This window comes from Panonychus citri, unplaced genomic scaffold (genome assembly GCF_014898815.1).
Source record: "Panonychus citri isolate SS breed McGregor unplaced genomic scaffold, ASM1489881v1 Contig00108, whole genome shotgun sequence".
Taxonomy (NCBI): domain Eukaryota; kingdom Metazoa; phylum Arthropoda; class Arachnida; order Trombidiformes; family Tetranychidae; genus Panonychus; species Panonychus citri.
Window position 1 is genome coordinate 58,058 of NW_026515513.1, and position 19,825 is coordinate 77,882.

At 31.6% G+C, this 19,825-nt stretch overlaps 4 protein-coding genes, 1 long non-coding RNA gene and 1 pseudogene across 7 annotated transcripts; 3 read left to right on the forward strand and 3 right to left on the reverse strand.

Annotated features, from left to right (window-relative positions):
- Positions 1-9: 9 nt before the first annotated feature.
- Positions 10-2,089, forward strand: LOC128389492 (cytochrome P450 4V2-like). The gene is made up of 3 exons (XM_053349091.1): positions 10-377; positions 473-591; positions 650-2,089. Exons 1-3 carry the CDS (start codon positions 155-157, stop codon positions 1,853-1,855), a joined length of 1,548 nt encoding a protein of 515 aa, XP_053205066.1. The 5' UTR covers positions 10-154; the 3' UTR covers positions 1,856-2,089.
- A 960-nt stretch (positions 2,090-3,049) lies between these two features.
- On the forward strand, positions 3,050-7,804 carry LOC128389521 (uncharacterized). Its single transcript, XM_053349123.1, has 8 exons — positions 3,050-3,378; positions 3,502-3,620; positions 3,688-4,363; positions 4,434-4,967; positions 5,664-5,882; positions 5,972-6,090; positions 6,149-6,818; positions 6,883-7,804. The coding sequence occupies exons 1-8, from the start codon at positions 3,186-3,188 to the stop codon at positions 7,416-7,418; spliced, it is 3,066 nt and encodes a 1,021-aa protein (XP_053205098.1). The 5' UTR covers positions 3,050-3,185; the 3' UTR covers positions 7,419-7,804.
- Positions 7,805-8,152: 348 nt separating this feature from the next.
- Positions 8,153-8,622, reverse strand: LOC128389498 (uncharacterized). Its single transcript, XR_008325473.1, has 3 exons — positions 8,582-8,622; positions 8,453-8,497; positions 8,153-8,391 (listed from the first exon to the last, which is right to left on the reverse strand). It is a non-coding gene; the product is annotated as an uncharacterized LOC128389498 (long non-coding RNA).
- A 385-nt stretch (positions 8,623-9,007) lies between these two features.
- LOC128389494 (cytochrome P450 4V2-like) lies at positions 9,008-12,280 on the forward strand. Of its 2 annotated transcripts, XM_053349094.1 has the most exons (5): positions 9,008-9,112; positions 9,608-10,003; positions 10,091-10,209; positions 10,268-10,937; positions 10,994-12,280. In XM_053349094.1, exons 2-5 carry the CDS (start codon positions 9,811-9,813, stop codon positions 11,530-11,532), a joined length of 1,521 nt encoding a protein of 506 aa, XP_053205069.1. In that variant the 5' UTR covers positions 9,008-9,112; positions 9,608-9,810; the 3' UTR covers positions 11,533-12,280. The 2 variants fall into 2 exon arrangements, with proteins under 2 accessions (XP_053205069.1, XP_053205070.1); XM_053349095.1 differs by lacking the exon at positions 9,008-9,112 and having other exon boundaries at positions 9,665-10,003; positions 10,268-10,835.
- Positions 12,281-12,607: 327 nt separating this feature from the next.
- LOC128389496 (enoyl-CoA hydratase, mitochondrial-like) lies at positions 12,608-14,397 on the reverse strand (annotated as a pseudogene).
- Positions 14,398-15,449: 1,052 nt separating this feature from the next.
- LOC128389566 (ceramide phosphoethanolamine synthase-like) lies at positions 15,450-19,735 on the reverse strand. Of its 2 annotated transcripts, XM_053349173.1 has the most exons (6): positions 19,123-19,735; positions 17,723-18,975; positions 17,131-17,352; positions 16,873-16,995; positions 16,602-16,682; positions 15,450-16,275 (listed from the first exon to the last, which is right to left on the reverse strand). In XM_053349173.1, the coding sequence occupies exons 2-6, from the start codon at positions 18,446-18,448 to the stop codon at positions 16,252-16,254; spliced, it is 1,176 nt and encodes a 391-aa protein (XP_053205148.1). In that variant the 5' UTR covers positions 18,449-18,975; positions 19,123-19,735; the 3' UTR covers positions 15,450-16,251. The 2 variants fall into 2 exon arrangements, with proteins under 2 accessions (XP_053205148.1, XP_053205147.1); XM_053349172.1 differs by having other exon boundaries at positions 17,723-19,735.
- Positions 19,736-19,825: the final 90 nt, after the last annotated feature.

Genomic DNA, 19,825 nt, shown 5'->3' on the forward strand with positions numbered 1-19,825 from the left:
ATCGCCTCTTACTACTTACGTGTTTGATTGCGATGGGTTAACATTAAATTTCAATTCAGGTGCTCAGAATTTGTTTATTTCAATCAGTCAATTTCTTGTATATTTTTCTTGAATAGTCAAAATTTGTTTATTGAGTGTGAAAATATTATAAATAATGGATAATATTATCATGTTTTTCAGTGAAGTGAATTTCATCAATAAATCGCTCATCAATTTAATTGTGGTTTTATTGTTTTTTTTTGCGATGAAAAAACTTTTCGATTTGTTCAATTATTTAAACTATTTTTTTAAACTTCCAAAGGACCCAGAATGTTCATTCCTATTTGGTGATTTACCTAAATTTAAATCTGCTTATTGGGATAGTAAATTGTCATCAAGTAAGTTGAGAGTTTTGCTTGATGTTAAAACATAATCCCAAATGACAATTAACTAAATAAAATTACGACTTTGGACAATAATTTACCATCAACAGTTAACTTGGTCAATTTTCTCACTTCGAATGCTTCAAATCACCAAATCAAATCGGGCTTACATGCACTTTGGCGGGGATGGTGGCCTTTGGTTGTTATTAATGACCACAAATCTATTGAGGTGAGTTAAACAATTAGATTAATTTCTTGTTAGTGAATATTTTTTTTTCTACTTTTAGGCTTTGACAAGTAAAAGTCACATAACTAAGCCCAGTTTTTATGCATTTACTGGACTAAAAGATGGTTTGGTCGTTTCGTGCGGAGAAAAGTGGAAAATGAGACGAAAAATGATTGAGCCTTTTTTCGTTAGTAAACAACAGAAAAGATTTGCAGTAACTATGGACGAAGTGTTTGATTCGTTGATAAATAAGGACGATTTTTGTGAAGAGGGAAAATACTCAACGTTAGCTGATCAAATTCATCTATCAACATTCGATATCATCTTTAAAGTTACCGCAGATTTACCGATAGGCGCTGAAAGAGAGGAAAAACTTCATGCAATGGAAGCCATCGAATTCATGGAAATGATTACGATAGAGAGAGTGTGTAATCCTCTTTATTGGAGCGATCAAATTTTCTTTTCGACTAAATTGGGTAGAAAAGCAACTAGAATGACCAACAGAGCTTACATATTTGTCGAAAATGTTGTTAACAGAAATTTTCACAATAAAAATGATGGATATGATGAGTCGAGCACATTTTCATCATTAAATTTCGTGAATATGTTAGCTGGTTCTAGCAGAGGGAAAATCGATTCAGAAGGGATCAGTGAAGAGCTGATCACGACGGCCGCAGCTGGACACGAGACCACGGCCACTGCTCTCAACTTGATACTGTTCATATTAGGGAATCGTCTGGAGATCCAAGAAAAGTTATATCAAGAAATTTCATCGATGTTTGATAAAAATGAATCTGCGAATGATATTGAAAAGGTAAATAAGTGCGAGTATCTGGATAAGTGTATCAAAGAGTCAATGAGACTTTACCCACCAATACCATTGATTGCAAGAGAATTAGATGAACCAATGGAGATTAACAGTTACTATTTGCCAAAAGGAACTACTGTCGGGGTCAACATTTTCAGCATTCAACGAGATCCTCGAATTTATCCCAACCCGACCGAATATGATCCAGAGCGTTTTGATCCATCAAATTTACCAAACATTCCCAAAGGAGCTTATATACCTTTCGGAGTAGCACCAAGAAATTGTATCGGTTATCGATTTGCTTTAATCGAAATGAAAATTTTTCTTATTCATTTGATAAGAAGATATGAAATTTTCTCAGCCAAGAAACTCGAAGAGATTTCTTTTAGAACGGAATTCACTTTAAAACCTTCATGTGCACTGGAAATCATGCTTCGAAAACGAGTCAGTTGTTCATAAAGAACATTAGCAATTATATTAATCCTTCATATTGGATCACCGACATTCGTTTGATGCACAGCTCAGTAGAGCCAAAACTCGAATCAACCCATTGAGAAAGCCACTGAAGATCATGTTCCCTCTATAAATAAATTCCAATAGAGTTAAAATCTTATATCGATGGAAAACTTAGAAATAAATAACACAGTTCGAATTAATTTCACAGTTTTTCATTCGATTTCAATATAATATAATTGATCTACTTTTGACACTTCTCTTTTTCACTATTTATATTAATTACTTGGCAAATAGGATCGAGAATTGATCAAACTTTCATGGATTAATTTTCATATATCAAGACTGAAGTTAAATTGCCATTAAGAAAATAAAACCTTTGAAGGTCATTTAAAGGATTTTCTATGTAAAAGCTTACCCGAGAATTTATTTGTGCAGCAACAGAGTATTCAAAGTTTAAATTGAATCACTTTCATCACATTGTATCTAGAAATTAATGCCCTTTGGCGATAATAAGTATTCAATGGATGGCCATTAATTGTGTTGAGAAACAATTAAATCACAAGACGATTATCGAGTCACTAGGAATCATCACCGTCACCGAACTTGATTACAATCTTTCTAATCATTTACTAATTGTGTTTACATTCACAATAATAGTATTTTATCGTTCGTCATCATTCAATCAATCAATTCATTGTTAATAATAATTATCACCGCTTGATTTGATTTCGACAATTAAATGACATTTGAATAAGCATTAGCTCAATTAATTTGTATGCACCCTACAGGCAGTAATTGTTATTTGATTGTGATGAAATGTTATCAAAATCAACTCAAGGTAAGTTCATTTTCTGATTATCATTTCTTAATGATTATAAGTAGCTATTTATTAACAATTTGATTAATTTTTACTTCCAACGAATTAAAATCAATTAGAATTACGATAATAGATACAGATTAATATTGACTAACAATTATCGTGAAAGGTTATTTACAATCGCGATTATAATGAATACATTAAATGTATATGATTATTATTAGAGTCTAGGAATTCTGAAACTATTTAATTACAAAGAGAAACCAGTTACAATTTATTTCTGAGAACTGAAATTGTGACAAAATAAAAGCTGATTTCAAGGTCATTATTTGATTTTATTATCATCGCCTCTTTCCCTTTAGATGTAATTATATTGAAGTTAATTAATAATTATCAGTTCAATCGAAGTGCTCAGATAGTTAAGATTAGTTTTTCTTATCTTAATAAGTTAATGTTGATCAACTTTGATGATAAATTGTCAATGAAAGTGTACAAAATACACGAAAAAGTATAATCATGTTTGACAATTATTTAAATTTCATCAATTTAATTGTGATTTTATTGAGTTTTTTTGTGGTGAAAAAACTTTTCGATTTCATCAGATATTTAAAGCCTTTTTTGAAACTTCCAAAGGATCCAGAGTGTTCATTCTTGTTCGGTGATCTACCTAAATTTAAATCTGCTTTTTGGAATACGAAATTGACCTCAGGTAAATGGAGATAATGAAAGATGTAGTGATCTATTGGATAATTGCAATGAGTTAATCCATAGAAATTCAATAAAAGTCTAATTGAGTGATAACAATGAATTAATTGAAATTTCTCATCGACAGTTTATTTAACCAAGTATTTAATTGAAAATGCTGCTTATCATCAAATTAAATCCGGTGTACATGTATTTTGGCTCGGGTGGTGGCCCTTTGTTTTCATTAATGATCACAAGTCTGTTGAGGTGAGTACACAAGAGCGATCAAGTTATTATTTGTTAATTAATACGTTTTTTTTACTTGCATTCTTAGGCACTGATTAGTAAAAGTCACATAACTAAGCCCTATTTATATAGATTTATTGGACTAAAGGAAGGGTTGGTCACTTCGAAAGGTGAAAAGTGGAAAATGCGACGAAAAATGATTGAGCCTTTTTTCGTTAGTAAACAACAGAAAAGATTTGCAGTAACTATGGACGAAGTGTTTGATTCGTTGATAAATAAGGACGATTTTTGTGAAGAGGGAAAATATTCAACTCTAGCGGATCAAATTCATCTATCAACATTCAATATCGTTTTTAAAGTAACCGCAGATTTACCGATAGATGTTGAAATAGAGGAAAAACTTCATGTTATAGAAGCCATCGAATTCATGGAAATGATAACAATAGAGAGAATGTGTAATCCTCTTTATTGGAGCGATCAAATTTTCTATTTAACAAAATTGGGTAAAAAGGTTATAAGAATGACCAGTAGAGCTTACAAATTCGTAGAAAATGCTATTATCAGAAATTTAGATGAAAACTCCAATGAAATCGATCAGTCTGATAAGTCGAGCGCGTTTTCATCATTCAATTTGGTGAATATGTTATCTAGTTCTAGCAGAGGTAAAATCGATTTAGAAGGAATCAGCGAAGAGTTGACTACAACGGCTGCAGCGGGACATGAGACCACGGCCACTGCTCTCAACTTGACACTATTCATCTTGGGTGAGTTGATCTATCGTAGTAGCTAAGTACACGTTTACATAATTTCGCATTTGTTTTATTCTTCTTACAGGAAATCGTCTGGAGATCCAAGAAAAGTTGTACCAAGAAATTTCATCGGTGTTTGATGACAATGAATCTGTGAATGATATTGAAAAGGTAAATAAGTGCGAGTATCTTGATAAGTGTATCAAAGAGTCAATGAGACTTTACCCGCCAATACCGAAGGTCGCAAGACAATTGGATGAGCCAATGGAGATTAATGGTTATTATCTACCGAAAGGATCTGCAATCGGATGTAACATGTTCAGTATCCATCGAGATCCTCGAATTTATCCCAACCCGACCGAATATGATCCAGAGCGTTTTGACCCTTCAAATTTACCAAACATTCCCAAAGGAGCTTATATACCTTTCGGAGTGATGCCAAGAAATTGTATCGGTTATCGATTTGCTTTAATCGAAATGAAAATTTTTCTTATTCATTTGATAAGAAGATATGAAATTTTCTCAGCCAAGAAACTCGAAGACGTTTCTTTTAAGATGGAATTCACTTTAAAACCTTCATGTCCATTGAAAATTATGCTCCGCAAACGTATCATTGATGGTGATTAATGCAACAAGAAATTTAAAATCATAGAGATCCAATAATCACCAGGTTATGTTAATAGTTTTGTAAACAAAGTTTATATTATTAATAAAATACAATCTTAATTGTTAGGATAAAAAAGTGAACAAATGAATCTAATTGTTATCTCATAATTTAAGTTCGGATAATTTAACAGTAATAGAGACGAGGGCCAAAAAGTTTATGAAATAAAATTTGCTCCGTTTCGTTAATCAATTTTTGATAAAAAATTCAAGTGCTTATAACTTCAATCTTTCAATCCACTATTTGCGAAACGGAAACGGAAAACAAGTTAGCTAAAAAGTAATAATTTCTCACAAATACTCTTGATTGTTGTGGTTTAATGCAAGTCACTAAATACAAATTGTTATTTATCGAAATAAACGATTCACGACATTATGTCAGAATCTTTTCATGTTGATCTTTCCATCGGAATATGTTATCATCAATCTAAAAGATAAACTGGTTTGATAAAAATCGACTGAACTGATAATTTAAAAAGAAAACATTTTCATGGTCAACCTGATTTCTGGTTATTCTCCTCTTTCTACCAATGTAATTAAACTTGAGCTTAGATCGATTATTATTTCAGTTGTACATTGAGGTTCTCGGGTAATAAGCTTTTGTTATTTTTCGCTTCGCTCAGTCAAATGAATTTTGTTCGTTGATGAAAAGTCATCACTTTAATAGCAAATATCGTCATGTTTTCCAGCGAAATAAATTTCATTCATTTGATTTTAATTGTATTGAATTTTTTTGTGGTGAAAAAAGTTTTCCAATTTTTCAAGTATTTCAATCATTTTCTTAAACTTCCAAAGGATCCAAACTGTTCATTTCTCTTTGGTGATTTACTTCAATTCTTACCTGGTTTTTGGAACTCAAAATTGACGCCAAGTAAGTTGAGCGTTTCACTTGATATGAGCTTCTAATCACAGCGGACCGGTAATTTTAGCTTTAAATAAATGATGATTTCCATTCAACAGTTGCTATAACTAATTTTATGATTTCGAATGCTTCAAATCACCAAATCAAATCGGGTTTACATGCATTTTGGATTGGATGGTGGCCTTTGGTTATGATTAATGACCACAGATCTATTGAGGTGAGTTGTACAGTTGGATTAATTTCTTGTTCGTAAATCTTTTTCTTTCTATTTTTAGGCTTTGATTAGTAAAAGTAACATAAGCAAGCCCAGTTTTTATAAATTTTCTGGACTTAAAGAGGGTTTGATAACTTCGAAAGGTGAAAAGTGGAAAATGAGACGAAAAATGATTGAACCTTTTTTCGTTAGTAAACAACAGAAAAGATTCGCACTGACCATTGACGAAGTATTTGATTCATTGGTAAACGAAGATGATTTTTGTAACCAGGGAAAATATTTAACTCTTTCTAACAAAGTTATGGCAGCAACAGGTGATATCATCATGAAAGTGACCACCGACCTGCCGTTAGGCTCAGAGAAAGAGGAAAAACTTCATACGACCAAGACTATCAAACTCATGGAATCGGCTTTGCTAACAAGATTATGTAATCCCCTCACGTGGAGTGATAATATTTTCCATGTTACAGAATTGGGTAAAAAGTGTACCAATATGACGAACAGGGTTTATAAATTTGTCGATTTTTGTGTTGACCAGAATTTGAAACATCAATCTACTGATATTGATCAGCCTTATTTTCTTAAATCACCTTGTAATTTCGTCAACATGCTAAGTAGCTCTAACAAAGGTATGATCGATTCCGAAGGGATCAGTGCAGAATTGCTCACCATGATTGCAGCGGGTTATGAGACCACGGCCACTGCTCTTGACTGGACATTGTTCATCTTAGGTAAGAATACTTTGTTGCCGAAAGCTTTTGAACTTATCTACACTGAGTTGTTTTACTTTTTCAGGAAATCGTCTGGAGATCCAAAAAAAGTTATATCAAGAAATTTCATCGATATTTGATGAAAAAGAATCTGTGAATGACACCGAAAAGGTTAATAATTGTGATTATCTGGATAAGTGTATCAAAGAGTCAATGAGACTTTACCCGCCAGTATCATTGATAGCAAGAGAATTAGATGAACCAATGGAGATTAACAGTTACTATTTGCCAAAAGGAACCACAGTCGGGGTCAACATTTTAAGCATTCACCGAGATCCAAGAATTTATCCCGATCCAACTGAATATGACCCAGAGCGTTTTGACCCATCAAATGCACAAAACATTCCCAAAGGAGCTTATATACCTTTTGGAGTAATGCCAAGAAATTGTATCGGTTTTCGTTTTGCGCTAATCGAAATGAAAATTTTTCTCATTCATTTGATAAGAAGATATGAAATTTTCTCAGCCAAGAAACTTGAAGACGTTTCTTTGACAATGAAGACCATTCTAAAGCCTTCATGCCCTTTGGAAATTATGCTTCGAAAACGAGTCTATGAATAGTGAAATGAGAACCACGTTGAGTCCATCATGTCCATTGAAGATTAGCCTTCGAAAGCGGATCGATTCATGGTAAATGGGTTCACGGTAATGATTAAGGAATAATCAGGATTCAATTAGCAGATTGTTTGGATCAATTTTTGATGTTTCTGTTTAACGAGTTTGGTTATCTGATATTAAGCTAAACTGTTATTTATCAACTAAAGGGTGTTGCAGTTAAACATGGTAAATTATCTTACCTTAAATTGTGATAAGGAGATGACGATTTAATTCAATTGTTTACATTTTTCTAGATCTTATATAACTTTATGCAACCAAACAGCAAGATAATTGTAATCGTTTACCAATGATGTTCAATTAATGAATAAAAAAATGGATTGGTTGGTCAATCAAATAGCCAGAGAAAAAATTTCATGAATGAACGAAAGATCCAACCATCTTTTGAGATATTTAATTGTTATCACAAATCGACAATTCTGCTAATTTGTTTAGTTTGAAGTAGTTTCTATCGTGAAAAGTTGATAAAAATGACTCGATCCAAAGAAATAATTAAAGTCTTTGCCCTTAATTAACAACATGAAGCAACAATATGAAGCTGAAGATTGATTGATCCCTAAGAAAAACTTACAGTTCTGACGAGAAATTCAGTAATTGCCAAAGAGTAGAGAGAGGTACTCTTTTACTCTTTGGTAATTGCACAAGAGGCTATTATCTATAATTATCTTAATTGTCCTGACTTTAAACAAAAAAATGGAAAGTTAAATGTAACTCAATGATATTATTCATAAATAATATTACCTTCATTGTAAATATCATTTAATTTAACGTAAAAACAAGTATTGATAAACAAGCGATCTTACGAATACAAAATCTTTTGCCATCATAGCAACTAACTTAGAATGTGAACTGATCTTTTCTCCGAGTTTGATTGCTTCGTCAACAACTTTGTCCGCTGGGAAGATGCGACTAACCAAACCTGAGAGAAAAATAAAGATTGATAAGATCAACAAAGTTCTGGATACAATTAGTTTAATTACCCCAATGTTTAGCTTCTTGTGCAGTAATTGGTGTTCTTGTCAAAACTGAAGATGAAATTGTATTGTATTGTGTTATTGTAATATTAGAAATTAATTCAATTCTTTTGGTACCCTCTGTCTATATCTTACCCATTTCCATTGCTCTTGACTTTCCAATGGCTGGTAACCTTGAGTACCAGCTCCAGGAATTACTCCGATTGCGATCTCAGGTTGACCAAATTTAGCTTTATCACCACAATAGATGATATCACACATCATGGCTAATTCACAACCACCACCAAGCTAAATTATTAAATTATAAATCATTAGTACTATATTGTTTTCTTCCTCTATAAATTAGCATACTGCGTATCCGTTGACCATAGCAATCAATGGTTTCTTAAATTTAGCCAAACTATTTTTGAAATTTGAGTTTGAGGAAACTTGAGGTTTTCTTTTTCTCAATTGAAAGTTTGGTTGAAGAATCAGGAAACACTATAAATAGTTATTTATGTTACTTATCTAAATGATTCACGACATAATTATGTCAGTGTCTTATCATTCATATCATAATCTCGTGCTCGAATATGCTCGAATATCATGTTGATCTTTCCATCAAAATGAATCTAAAAGATAAACTGGTTTGATTAAAGTGGATCGAACTGATTATATTAATATCGGGTGACCGAAAATGAGTGAGCATCTCAAGAATGGTAGGTCCTAGAATAAAATTTCAAACGTCATTGAAAGCGCCATCGATCAAATATAAATGATGAATTTTTTCAGAATTTTCGAAGTTCAAGTGCAACTGTGGTTCTTATTTAAAGGCCAAAATCGCGATTTTCTCTATGAGAAATTTATAATGGGAAAGTTAAAGAGCAATTTTCGTTGATTTCGGCCATGTTGGATCTCAATAACCTTACTTCAGATAATGATGAGCTTAGGTATATAAGATAATAGGTCAAAAAGAATAACTTTTGACCAAAAATTTTGAGTCCAAAGTTAACGGTTCGCTTTGTCAGGCCACTCGATTTCTCGAGAACCGTGCGTCCTAGAAAAAAAAGTCGAACATTTTTGGACTCAGCGTCAAATTTACTCTCTTAAAATGTATAGAAACGTGGGTCCAAAACTTAAGGTTCGTGAGATGCTCACTCATTTTCGGTCACCCGATATTAGAAGAAGAAAACATTTTCATGGTCAACCTGATTTCTGGTTATTATCCTCTTTCTACCAATGTAATTAAACTTGAGCTTAGATCGATTAATATTTCAGTTGTATTGAGGTTCTCGGGTAATAAGCTTTTGTTATTTTTCGCTTCGCTCAGTCAAATGAATTTTGTTCGTTGATGAAAAGTCATCACTTTAATAGCAAACATCGTCATGTTTTCCAGCGAAATAAATTTCATTCATTTGATTTTAATTGTATTGAATTTTTTTGTGGTGAAAAAAGTTTTCCAATTTTTCAAGTATTTCAATCATTTTCTTAAACTTCCTAAGGATCCAAACTGTTCATTTCTCTTTGGTGATTTACTTCCATTCTTACCTGGTTTTTGGAACCCAAAATGGACGCCAAGTAAGTTGAGCGTTTCACTTGATATGAGCTTCTAATCACAGCGGACCGTTAATTTGAGTTTTATAAATGATGATTTCCATTCAACAGTTGCTTTAACTAATTTTATGATTTCGAATGCTTCAAATCACCAAATCAAATCGGGTTTACATGCATGCTGGTTTGGATGGTGGCCTATGGTTGCGATTAATGACCACAGATCTATTGAGGTAAGTTAAACAATTGGATTAATTTCTGGTTCGTAAATCTTTTTCTTTCTATTTTTAGGCTTTGATTAGTAAAAGTAACATAAGTAAGCCCAGTTTTTATGCATTTACTGGACTGAAAGAGGGTTTGATAACTTCGAGAGGTGAAAAGTGGAAAATGAGACGAAAAATGATTGAACCTTTTTTCGTTAGTAAACAACAGAAAAGATTCGCACTGACCATTGACGAAGTATTTGATTCATTGGTAAACGAAGATGATTTTTGTAACCAGGGAAAATATTTAACTCTTTCTAAAAAAGTTGTGGCAGCAACAAGTGATATGATCATGAAAGTGACCACCGACCTGCCGTTAGGCTCAGAAAAAGAGGAAAAACTTCATGTGACCGAGACTATCAAACTCATGGAAATGACTCTGCTAACAAGATTATGTAATCCACTCATATGGAGTGATAATATTTTCAATGCTACAGAATTGGGTAAAAAATGTACCAATATGACGAACCGAGTGTACAAATTTGTCGATTTGTGTGTTGATCAGAATTTGAAACATCAATCTACTGATATTGATCAGCCTCATTCTACAAAATCACATTATAATTTTGTCAACATGCTGCGTAGCTCAAACAAAGGTATGATCGATGCCGAAGGCATCAGTGCAGAATTGCTCACCATGATTGCAGCGGGTTATGAGACCACGGCCATTGTTCTTGACTGGACATTGTTCATCTTAGGTAAAATTATTTGTTGTCGAAAGCTTTTAATTTATTCTCTTTTTTTTCTTTTCCAGGAAATCGTCTCGAGATCCAAGAAAAGTTATATCAAGAAATTTCATCGGTGTTTGATGACAATGATTCTGTCAATGATATTGAAAAGGTAAATAAGTGCGAGTATCTGGATAAGTGTATCAAAGAGTCAATGAGACTTTATCCACCAGTACCAGTGATTGCAAGAGAATTAGATGAACCAATGGAGATTAACAGTTACTATTTGCCAAAAGGAACCACTATCGCAGTCAACATTTTCAGCATTCAACGAGATCCTCGAATTTATCCCAACCCGACCGAATATGATCCAGAGCGTTTTGATCCATCAAATTTACCAAACATTCCCAAAGGAGCTTATATACCTTTTGGAGTAACGCCAAGAAATTGTATCGGCTTTCGTTTTGCGTTAATCGAAATGAAAATTTTTCTTATACATTTGATAAGAAAATATGAAATTTTCTCAGCCAGGAAACTCGAAGATGTCGCTTTGCTAATGAAGCTTATGCTAAATCCTTCATGTCCATTGGAGATTAAGCTTCAAAAGCGGATCGATTCGTGGTAAATGGGTTCAAGGAGATGATTAAGGAATAATCAGGATTCAATTAGCCATGTAGATTTGTTTTTGATGTTTCTGTTTGGTTATTTGAGAAACTAAATTGTCATTGATCAACTTATTCTATCAAACAGCAAGATAATTGTAATCATCTATCTATTAGGCGTTACTTTAAGTCTTTAGCCTAATATTGTTTTAGATGAGCTAGAGACTTCTAATTCGAGTTGATAATACCTTGGACTATTACTCGGCTGCATCTTTGAGAAAAATTTGGTACTTTAACTTTAGGTCAATTTTTCGGCTGGTCTTTAAAAAGCCGCCTAATTCGGCTCATAACTGCTCAATTGAGGCAAATTTTATTCTCGAATGATTTTTTTCTGATTCAATAGCGCTCAATAGTTGCTAGGGAACTTATCTAGACGAGAGAGAAAATTCGATTCGTTTACAGCTATTTTTGAGGTCATTTATAAAAAAACGAGCTTCGAAAACTCGATCATTTCTCTTGTTCATCGTTTGCCGTTTTGACTTTGAATTAGTGTCGCAAAAAGGTCTCAAGTTCTATAGCGCTCAAATTTACAGGACTGTCTTCTTCTAATTAGTTGAAAATTATTTTTTCACTGTTTTTTTCTAGCTATCGCTTTTCTAACTATCTTAGGCTAAAGACTTAAAGTAACCCCTAATACGATGTTCACTAAATGAATAAAGAAATGGATCTATTGGTCATTTAAATGGCCAGAGAAAAAATTTTATACATGAACGGGAGTTCTAACATTCAACCATCTTTTGAGATATTTAATTGTAATCAGAAATCGAAATCTCTACTAATTTGTCCAGTTCGAAAAAGTTTCTACCGTGAAAAGTTGATAAAAATGACTCGATCCAACGAAATAATTAAGATCTGTTGTCTTTAATTAACAATATGAATCAGCGAATGAGCTGTAGATTGATATCTACGAAAAACTTTCACTTCTGACAAGAAATTCAGTAATTGTAAAAGGCTGGAAAAGCATCTTAATTGTCCTGATTTTTAAACAAAGAAATGGAGAGTTAAATATAATTAAATGATATTCTTCATAGCATTACCTTCATTGTAAATTAAATATTTAATTTAACGTAGAAACAAGTATCGATAACAAACAAATGATCTTACGAATACAAAATTTTCGCTGTGTTAATCTTTTTTGTCTACTAATTGTAAAACATTTCATTAGTTTAGAGGAACATTCAGTTAACCAACTTTTGATTAGGAAGAAATTGATTTATTCATCTTTGAATGATGGTGGACGCTTCTCAACAAAGGCTTTCATACCTTCCATTTTGTCGTGCTGTTAAAAGATAGAATAGAAATGATTAGATATCGAAATGATTTAGATTAAGATATTGTTTTGATGAAGAGATGAGATTAACTTACTGTTCCAAAGGCAGCATGGAAAAATCTTAATTCTGATTTAAGTCCTTGAGATAAGGTAGTATCATAAGCTGTGAAAAGGTATAATCAGAAAGATTAGATTAGATTGATGGAAATTGATTGTTACAAATAAACCTCTCGATTAACTTACAATAATTAACAGATTCTTTTGCCATCATAGCAACTAATTTAGAATGTGAACTGATCTTTTCTCCGAGTTTGATTGCTTCGTCAACAACTTTGTCCGCTGGGAAGATGCGACTAACCAAACCTGATCGAAAAATAAAGATTGATAAGATCACCAAAGTTCTAGATACAATTAGTCTAATTACCCCAATGTTCAGCTTCTTGCGCAGTAATTGGTGTTCCTGTCAAAACTAAAGATAAAATTTTGTTAGAAATTAATTCAATTCTTTTGGTATCCTCTGTCTATATCTTACCCATTTCCATTGCTCTTGACTTTCCAATGGCTGCTGGTAACCTTTGAGTACCACCAGCTCCAGGAATTACTCCGATTGCGATCTCAGGTTGACCAAATTTAGCTTTATCACCACAATAGATGATATCACACATCATGGCTAATTCACAACCACCACCAAGCTAAATTATTAAATTATAAATTATTAGTATAATATTGTTTTCTTCCTCTATTAATTAGCATACCGCGTATCCGTTGACCGCAGCAATCAATGGTTTCTTAAATTTAGCCACGCTATCCCAATGAGACAAGAAGTTGGTTGCAAATGCTTGAGCAAATTTAACATCAGCCATTTCCTTTATATCAGCACCGGCTAAAAGAATCAAATTTAATAGTAACAATTTAGAATAAGAGTTTCCAATGAAGAAAACTAATCAACTTTACTTACCAGCGAAAGCTTTCAGATCCTGTTATAACAACAGCACCGATATCTTTATCTTTTTCCATGTCTTTCAGAGCTACAGTCAATTCACTTATTAAAGCTAAAAAAAGATTAAAATCCGAAATGGTCAATACTTTTGATGGAATAATTTGAACAATTCAACTAACCATCACAAAGGGCATTAAGTGCTTTTGGACGATTCAACTGAATGAAGCCAACATTTTTTTTCTCTCCACGTTTATCGACCAAAATATTTTGATAATCTAATACCAAAATCAAAGAGTAAATCAACAATTAGAAACATCACCCAAAATTTCAATTATATTTCACAAATGAGAAAAAAAATCAAAAGGAAAACCAGAAAATAATCAACGAACATAATGAAAACAAATCAAAAAATCAAACCAAAAATCAGAGACAGAAAACGAATCTCATTAACTTACCGGTAGACAACAGTCGATTTGTAGCCGCAAGAAGAGAACCATTTTTAGTAAGAAGTTGCTTACCAACGAGAGACAACATTTTTAATCAAGAAAAAGATGAAAGAACAATTAACAACAATTAATCTAATCAAGGAAGCAGAAAAACATCAAATCAGAAGCATTGACAAAACGATCAACTTTTAATACTTTCTCAGTTACCATGGAAACAGAAGAAAAGTTTTCTTTTCAAAAAGAGAGATGTCACCACCCGCACAGGGAATTAAGAATTAACTTAAACAATTAGTTTTCAATTTAACAATTAAAGTGAGAATAGAAAACAATTGATTGAGCATTTCTTTCATAAATTAAGAGGATGAATTCAAGGTGTAGATTTAAATTGTTGGAAGGACTAGTCAAGTATCTATCGAAGAAGATGTTTGATATGATGGAGAGAAATTATTTCATTTGAAAAGAAAATTAAGATTTGTATTAAATTGTTGTCGAAGGAAGGAAATAGAAAATGATTAAAAACGATTATTAACTAATTATATGTATGATCAATAAATTGTGGAAATAAAATAAGTAATAATTCATTTTCATGATATGAATAAAATAGTTACGATATTGTTCACGAAGATGCAATTATCTAATCATTTTGATAACAATCTTGATGAACACACCTAAAAGTTGATTATTACAGTTATGATTGATTATATTTGTAACTTGCTAAAATGATTAAATTTTGATTGTCATTAAACAATAAACTGAATCAACTCAATGTACAAACTCACAAAGCCAATAGCTGTTCATCTTAGTTGAAAAACCACAGGAAAAAAATCAATAATTTAAACTATTGATTAGTTTGAAAATCAGAATTACAATTTAACAATCAATTAAATGGTCCAACGATGTCGTTTGTTAAACTGTAAGATAACAATTAGAAAATCTAGAGAATTGATTAGATAATTAACTTTTCCAGCTAAGTTGTAATGAAACCAATCAATTTGATGGTTAGTCTTACCTTTAATTAGAGTTAAATTGTTAATTGATTAGATAATGAAAACGTCTCACCAATTAAATTGTTTCTTCATGAGGAATTAGATAAATAAAAGATGCAATTTATCATCATTACAATTAAACATTTGTCAATAGAAACACTTTGCAGTAAACAATCAATTCTGATTGTCAATTTAAATAACTCATTTTAATTGATTAAACAATTAAAGGTGTAAAATGTTTTCTTTTGCAATTTGTCAGTTTATTGATTTAATTTTAAGCTTCTATTGAAACAATTAAGCTTAATTATCGTTGTACTTTTGTTTTTACATAATTATAATTGACAATCTTAATAGTTTTGGAAAGATAATCAACCTGTTTAAATACAACGAGTATTTAATTGTTTTGTATTATGGAAGGCTAATTATTTGATTGAAATTCAAATCAATCAGCTGATAAATGTTCAATACTATTGAAATTTGTATCACAATTTACAAAATAAATTAAGCAATGAAAAAGTCTGTTAGCAATTAGTTAAATAGTAATTTCACAGTCATGGTTGATGTCTAATTGCGGATTAAATTTGATAAATTTAAAGGCAAAATTATTAGTTGATCCATTTGAAGCATAATTAATTGGCTTGGAATTAGATGATTAAATTAGAAAACAATAATTTTCAATAATAAACAAACAGGTAATGGCCATTGAATTAAACAAAACGTAGAGTCAATTGATGGCATAAATTAATCAGTGAATTAATCGTTTTATAGTTGAACAATTAAGAAAAGAGCCAAAATAAATTTGAACCACTAGAATTTGTAACGATTCTTGAAAAATATTCTTTAAAAGTGAAAATACTCAATCAAATTTAGAATCGTAATTTTAGTAAAACCAGTTAATTAGATGATCAATAGTCTTGAGTTTAAAAGCCTTCGGTTAATCTTGAGATGAAGACAAAAATTAATCCTCTAGGTCTCTCTTCCTGGTGAGTTTTTCTCTCTTCTTTTTGACGATTTATAATCTTTCCATGCACACAGAATCACTAGTTGGTTAGAATTGAAGAAACCTGAAAAGAACAGAATGAAAATGAAATTTAATGACTTAGAAAATTGGAATAATCATAAATAATATATCATGAGAATGATATAATATGCATATCACTTTACTTAATAAATAGTAAAGGGATGTTACTATTAATTCATGATAAATGAACATATAAACATGAGAATGAGTTGGAAAAGATTGGTTAACAAGATAGACGAGAAAAAAAGTTCATGTTGATAAATTGAATCAGCGAATAATCAATTTATAGCTAATCAACCTAAGTACTTACATTTCTATTTACTTAATTCATTACAATATTGAAGATAGTAATTAGGTAAAGATACTTACGTGATTAAGATGAACTTCGGTGAGAAAAGAGAGAGAAATTATTTCAATAAATCCAATATACTGAATCCAGGTAAGAAAATCCTAAGAGGAGAAAATGGAACAAGAGAAATTGTAAAAAGATGATAATATTAATAATAATTTACTAATAATATCCAACATGTACTGAAGATAATAAAATGATAGTGAAATGATTAAGATGAAGATTGAGTCAGTAAATGAATTGATGATTCTGTTTACATTAATGTGAAAAGTAAACAGAAATGTTACTTACCCATAGGCGATTAACATAAACAAAAATCAACAGGATTTGCATTAACGATTGAGCATTAGAGATCCTCCAGAACCACATGATAACCCACATGAGCGATGATTTAAGAATTTCATTTTGAAGGTCCTGAGGAAATAATTACATAGAGATAAATAAAGATAAACATGCCAATCATTATTTTCGCAATACAAAGTCTTAGAAAAGTAACATTTCAATATGATTGGAAAGATAAACAGTCGAGAAAATTATTATCGAACTCACTGATTGTTCTGGATCGAGAGATGGTGATTCTAATAACACATGATAGGCTTCAATGTATCGATTCCAACAGAGACAACTTATGACAAGTTGAAGAGCGAAACATAATATTACAAAGAAAACTTGTCTTGTGGTCCAAAGTAATTTCGGTGGCATTAATTGTGTTATCACAAAGCTTGTGGGTGAATGATTGTGTTTACTGTTGTTTATTGATCCATCATGTATCTATCAACAGGAAATAAGAGGTTAGATTGTTAGAATAAATGATTAATTAACAATTTATTTTCCTATTCTGTTTTCTATTAGATGAGAAGCTAATTTTCAGTGTATTTTTCCCTCTCTATGTGATAATACAATGAACCTTTTCACATTTTAGTTAAAACCACTGTTGTTCATTAGTTATTGTGAGAAAATTAATCATTTTGTAATTGTTGCCTATAACCAACGGAAATGATATATAAAAATTAGTTCCACAAAAAGAACAAAAATTTATATTCAAAGTAAAAGAAACGATTACTTGTCACACTATTCAATGATTATGTTGTTATAACTACAATATTATAATAGCAATTACTCTTTGGTATTAGTTAATTACCTGAACTGGTAAATAATGGTGACTGTTGAGTCTGAATTTGGGAAGATTTCGACGGAGATAATAGTAACATCCCAACAGGTAAGCAGCAAATCCTATGGAATCGGCAATCCCGTCAACAAGATAACCTGAAGTGTTACTTAAAGAAATGTGTTGCTTGATTCCGAGATGATCTCGAGCGACGATACCATCTAAAGCATCAAAAAAAGTTCGAATCTGGAAGAAGAGGACGGATAATCGATGGATAATTAAATTATCGTATGTAACCAATTTGGCTGCCAGAATGGCCCAAAATACGCCAGCGGCACTTATCATATTGGGTGTGATGGAATTGAAATTTTTACTCAACTGAGTAATATCATTGAAAATTTCTGCTAACGGAGTGAAAATATAATTATTCATTTGGTCCATCATCATCATCTTTATTGATAATCCTCTGAATGGTGAAAATAAACGAGATGGTTCAGTTTCCAGGTTTGATGAGATTTCGTTGTTTTTATTGTTTGCGTAAACACTGGCACCATTTTTGGAATCACTGTTAAGGGCGCCAGAATTTATCGATGGTGAATTGACACTTGTTGGAAAAATTTGAGATGAGGTGATGGCCATTGAATGAGGTTTTATCTCTTGTACTTTATAATAGAGACTTATGTCCATCCATAGGAAGAAAATTGTAAGAAACACTAGACCAATGATGGTGCAACGATGTTCAGCCATTAGAGTGGCCATTTTTATCTTAAATTATTAGAATAATTTGATTATGTTGCTAAAGAAAAGAAAATAAATAACTGGGATAAGTAAATGAATGATGAAGGATTGAGAGATGATGAGGATATTTATGCGTTTGATGTAATAGCACTTGTTTAGTGAAAAATATTTCAACAGATTAATTGGGATATTTGAAAATTTATTCCCAAGGTTTATGGCACAATCAGTGTTAGTTGAGTTTAGCACTTTAGATGATTAGACGGAAACCGGAAGAGAGAGAGAGAGAGAGAGAGAGTATCAATTTTATGGTAGAAAATTTTGTTATGGTGAAATAGGTAACCGGATAAAGGAATCGTTATTTTGGCACTTTTGATTGTTTTTCTCCACTGAAGATGTTGAATAATCTTTAAGTTAACATAGAAATTAAGATAAAGTTGAATCAGAATTTTTGTTTAGGCGGTTTGATAGAACGATTGATTCCATTACCAGTCTCGCTCTCATTGTCGTTGAGAATGAGAAGTTGTTTTTCTCTTCTTTCACAGGTAAACCTGTCGGTTAAAAAGAGAAGACAAGGGAGAGAAAGAGATATATAAAGATGAGAGAGTGTTAAAAAAGAAAAGTGACAAATGAGTTATGTAACAGGAGACACAGAAGAATAAAAAAAAATTCGTATTCCAATTATGATGAGTAATTACACTTGTCTTTGTCTCTTTTGTATCTCGTTGATTGTTAACAATTAGAATTTAATGTTCTCCAGAGTATTTTGTTGAGAGAATGTTGTTACTCCTGCTGGTTCTCTTTTCACAATCATCAGGGTCATGACAATGAAGAACAAAAAAAAAAGAATTAAGAGAATAAAAAATTATCAAAACAGAAAGTGAAAGAGAATAGAAAATGATGATATTCTCTCATAATAAAAATAAACCTTTCGGTTTATATTCACTTAAATAGAGAATCGAATGATAAAGCTCAATGAGAGAGTCAGAGAGAGAACAAGAAATTGAATTAATGGGAGGGAAATGTAGAAAACAATTAGTCTAATTAAACATGATAAGATTAATCAGACGAGAAAAAAGCCAATTGTATCATCAGGTATCAATTAGAATGGTTTATCAACCTGATGAGAAAACAAAAGTCACAAAAGAAAATCAAAAATATAATTAATTGACCTTCAATCAATAACAATATTAAAGAATAAAAATTTGTCACATCGAAACAATTTAATTAACTTAAATCATAAAACGAAACTAAATTAACACCAACTAATTTAACGAAAATTAAATTTTCAATTTTCTTCATTCTCATCACTTCACCTGATCACTTTTCTCATCTTCTTCTTATTGGTCAATAAGAAAGGAAAAGTGTGAGAAATAAAATGTTCTTTCAAAATCCTCTCGA